The sequence below is a fragment of the Belonocnema kinseyi genome, chromosome 4, assembly GCF_010883055.1.
Source record: "Belonocnema kinseyi isolate 2016_QV_RU_SX_M_011 chromosome 4, B_treatae_v1, whole genome shotgun sequence".
In the NCBI taxonomy this organism is placed as follows: Eukaryota; Metazoa; Arthropoda; class Insecta; order Hymenoptera; family Cynipidae; genus Belonocnema; species Belonocnema kinseyi.
In genome coordinates, this window is record NC_046660.1 from 106,922,486 (window position 1) to 106,926,244 (window position 3,759).

General features: G+C 30.8%; 1 protein-coding gene across 4 annotated transcripts in view; it reads left to right on the forward strand.

Moving 5' to 3' along the window:
* The window catches only part of LOC117170673 (biotin--protein ligase), an 18,859-nt gene extending 15,106 nt beyond the window's left edge, over positions 1-3,753 (forward strand). For all 4 annotated transcript variants that reach the window (XM_033357604.1, XM_033357603.1, XM_033357605.1 and 1 more), the window contains 6 exons: positions 1,375-1,557; positions 1,635-1,767; positions 1,863-2,023; positions 2,266-2,380; positions 2,508-2,721; positions 2,920-3,753. In XM_033357604.1, coding sequence (XP_033213495.1) covers positions 1,375-1,557; positions 1,635-1,767; positions 1,863-2,023; positions 2,266-2,380; positions 2,508-2,721; positions 2,920-3,094 — 981 coding nt within the window. In that variant the 3' untranslated portion in view covers positions 3,095-3,753. The remainder of the gene's footprint in view (positions 1-1,374; positions 1,558-1,634; positions 1,768-1,862; positions 2,024-2,265; positions 2,381-2,507; positions 2,722-2,919) is intronic.
* The last annotated feature ends 6 nt before the right edge of the window (positions 3,754-3,759 follow it).

Below are 3,759 nucleotides of genomic sequence, written 5' to 3' on the forward strand. Positions count from 1 at the left end.
CCAAGGAGATTATGTTGAAAAATAAAAAAAAATTTACCCAAAAAAAATTGTTTTTATACTTCATTCTAAGGACTTATTGAACTACCCTCGTATTTTAAATATAATATTAAAAAAAGAGGGTTAAACTCTCATCGAAATAATTAATATTCATCATATTATATTCAATGTAATCATTATTCTTGTAAGATTTCAATATTGTTAGATTTTCTGGGACAAAATATAATTTTTGCAAACTTTAAGAAACTGAAATAATTTATTAAAGCTTTCCAGAGTATTCTTATATATTTTTGAGCATGTAGAAACTGTAGCGCACTCAATATTAACAAAAAAAAAAAAAGATTTTGCGAATTAAAATAGCCAGACCTCAAATTAATTGCTTTTATCTCTAGCTTTCAGACCTTCTAGTTTTCAGACCTTTTAAACATTATTTTAGTGTTTTTTTGGTTTACGAAAATGAGCTTCTGTCAAAGAAAAACTTAAAATATTGAAATCTTACAAAATTCGTGAAAATCTTGTTTACGAAAAAAATTAAAATTCTCGATTTTTGAAAAACGATGAGAATGATTAATTTCGTAATCTTAGTTTAGTCTCGCGGAACCTTATGATATTGGTCGAACTATTTAAAAGTTTTACCCGAAATGGAATTTTTGAGTGCTGGGCTCTTTTTGATACAAATTTTTTTGCGACCAACCGTAATTGGCAATCATAGTAGTTAGACTCTGAATAAATTGCTTTTATGCCTAGCTAAACCCTCTCAATTTTTGGTGGGTACATTTTGAGAGCAACACAATTTTCTACCGACTCTAAAATATTTTGATGATAGTTTTTAGAGTTTTTATACATTATTTTAATTTATGGAGGTACATAAAAATAATTTGTTGTCTAACAAAGTTAAACATGTTGAAATCTGACAGCATTTTTGAAAATCGGGCATATATTATCTAGGTTACAAAAACAAATTTAGCGATTTTCGCAAAACTCTTTGAATTGCGAATGTGCGAAACTTATTTTACCCTCGCGGAACCGCAAGATAGTAATCGACCCATTTCAAATTGTATACCTGTAATAAAACATTTCAAGGCTAGACTGTTTATAATTTTCAATTTTATTTTCGACCCACCCAAACTGACCATAATAGTTTCGCATCACCGCTTGTTTCCATACGTGTAAAGTCCTGCAGCAATCTTGAAAAATGAGTTAAAAATATTTAGAAGCTTTTGAGTAAATAATAGACCACTGTAAACGAATTTTCCGCAGATGATAAACTAGAAGATCGATATCACGTAGAACCCTTAATACCCTGCTTGTCAGTGCATGCATTCGAAATCAATAGTGCTAACAAATTCGATGTAACTTGCGTTGTCCGTTGTGCAGTTGAAATTAGAAATGCTGAAGAACTTGCAAGATAAAATGCAACCCAACGACATTCTGAAAAGTGGGAAAATGGAAATTCAGTTCTGTCGCATAAACACAAAAGCCAGATCAGCATCCTCCTCTTTTCTACCAGTCATGGTGCATCGGTGCCCTGAAAACTTTTCCACCGTAGAGTACTTCGAGGTACTTAAATTTTTTACATACTTCTTTCTTCTTTTTTAGTAGTTTAGTACCTCTATAAACTTTCTTCATGTTCTCAGAATCTGAGTGCGGAAGAAGTGGGGCGTTTGGTAATTTACTCGGATGTTATGTCGTCTTCGATGGATGTTGTAGCAAATTGTCAATTGCATCATGGGTTGGCTGTGATTCCGTGTCGACAAACAAGAGGCCAAGGTATTTTCAATCATTAATTTAAGGAATTTACTCATCAATAAGGCAAATAATTTTTAATCCTTAAATTATCTCTGTTTTCTTGATTTCGTAACTAGGGCGTGGAAGGAATGAGTGGCTGAGTCCAAAAGGCTGCGCAATGTTTACTTTGCAACTTCATATTCCCTTAGATTCCGTTCTAGGGAAACGAATTTCGCTTTTGCAGCACTTGATCGCTGTGGCCGTTGTTTCTGCAGTAAAATCAATACCTGGTTATGAGGTAATTATGCCAAATTAATTAAAATATATTAATTAAATATATCAATTTAATACATTAATTTAATATGAGTTAGATTTTAATGTTTGACCTTGGAAGTTAAGTTTATAAACAAAAAGATTGAATCAATATCTTTCTCAACTGTTTGTGCGGTTTTCACAATTGTGTGCCTGAATTCTATTGCGAAATGTTTTTAAATTAATAAAATTCTAATTTGAATTAATATTATTATACTTTTGTTTCAGGCTATTGATCTTAGAGTTAAGTGGCCTAATGATATCTACTCGAGTGATGAATCTAAAATAGGAGGACTAATAATTACAACTCTCGTGGAACAGTCCATGGCAATTTGTAACATAGGTAGTTATAAAACAATTGAAAAATTAGTCAACCTTGTTCACATTTTTTCTGAAGATTTAAGATTAAATAATATAATGTATTCGATTAAATCTTTTAACTAAATCCATTCTTTTTAATATACTTTTAGGTACTGGAGTGAATCTTTCGAACAATTCTCCCACCGTGTGTATCAATGAATTGATTTCTCGTTATAATAAAAATAAAGGCACCGCTTTAAACCAATTATCCTACGAGCAATTTTTGGCTCTCGTATTTAGCGAGATTGAACGTATTCTCACAATTGTACAAAATGATAATATTGAATATTTGTACGAAATTTATTACAAATATTGGCTACACACGTAAGTATTAAAAGTATTTGTATCATTTTATAAATAACGGAGATTTTATATTAAAATTAGGGTTTGAAAAATTAGTGATTAAATTTGAAATCATTTGAATATCCGGAAGCCTCCAATCTGAAAAACCTGAAAATTGCATAAGAGTAAGATTATTCCAGTTGTTTCTTACTAATCTGATAATTTTCTCTGAATTTATAGCAATGCGGAAATAACAGTTGTCTCCGAAACTGGAACCTCCCAAGAAGCGAAAGTGATTGGCATCGACACGTTCGGTTTTCTAGAAGTCCAGGGGAAAGACGGTAAAACATTTACGGTCCATCCAGACGGAAACAGTTTCGATATTTTGAAAGGATTAATAACTCCAAAGCACTAAAATCATTCCTAGTAAAATCATGATAGAAGATAGATTATGATAGAAGATGTAGAATCATGAAGAATAGCACATAACAGCTTAAAGATCAAACAATGTTCACACGACCGTTTTCATTTTCATATAATAATTGATTTTAGCTGGAAATGAAAAACTCTTTTTCAAACATTGATGATCTTTGTAGTAAGTAGAAAACTAGTCTTTCAAATTTATACTGCTTATAATTTGTATAGCGAAATTAGCTTCTTTTCTAAATTAAAGTAATCTCTTTTGGCTTAAAATCTTTTTAAGCAAGAAGTGATCTGAAAAGTTATTCGTTTTTGAAGAATCGTCTGCATTTCTATTGATAGTTTCTTAGGTGTTTTTTAAAAAAATCTGACTGAATTGATATTCGTCTATGTTGAATTTTCCGGTCAATTTGTAAAAATAATTCTAGGTGTATATTTTGTATCACTGAACTGTCTACAAATTCGACTATACACTGCAAAAATCTATAAAATAATCTATTAAAATCAGTAAATAAAAAAATGCAAGCTTTTATAGACTTTCGCAGTGCGTTTATCCAAGATTATCTCGTAAGATTCGATCTCATTTTCAGAAAATGCAAGCCACATAATATTTCTGTGTGCTACGATAAAATGTCTTCAAACTTTAAATACTGCCTATTC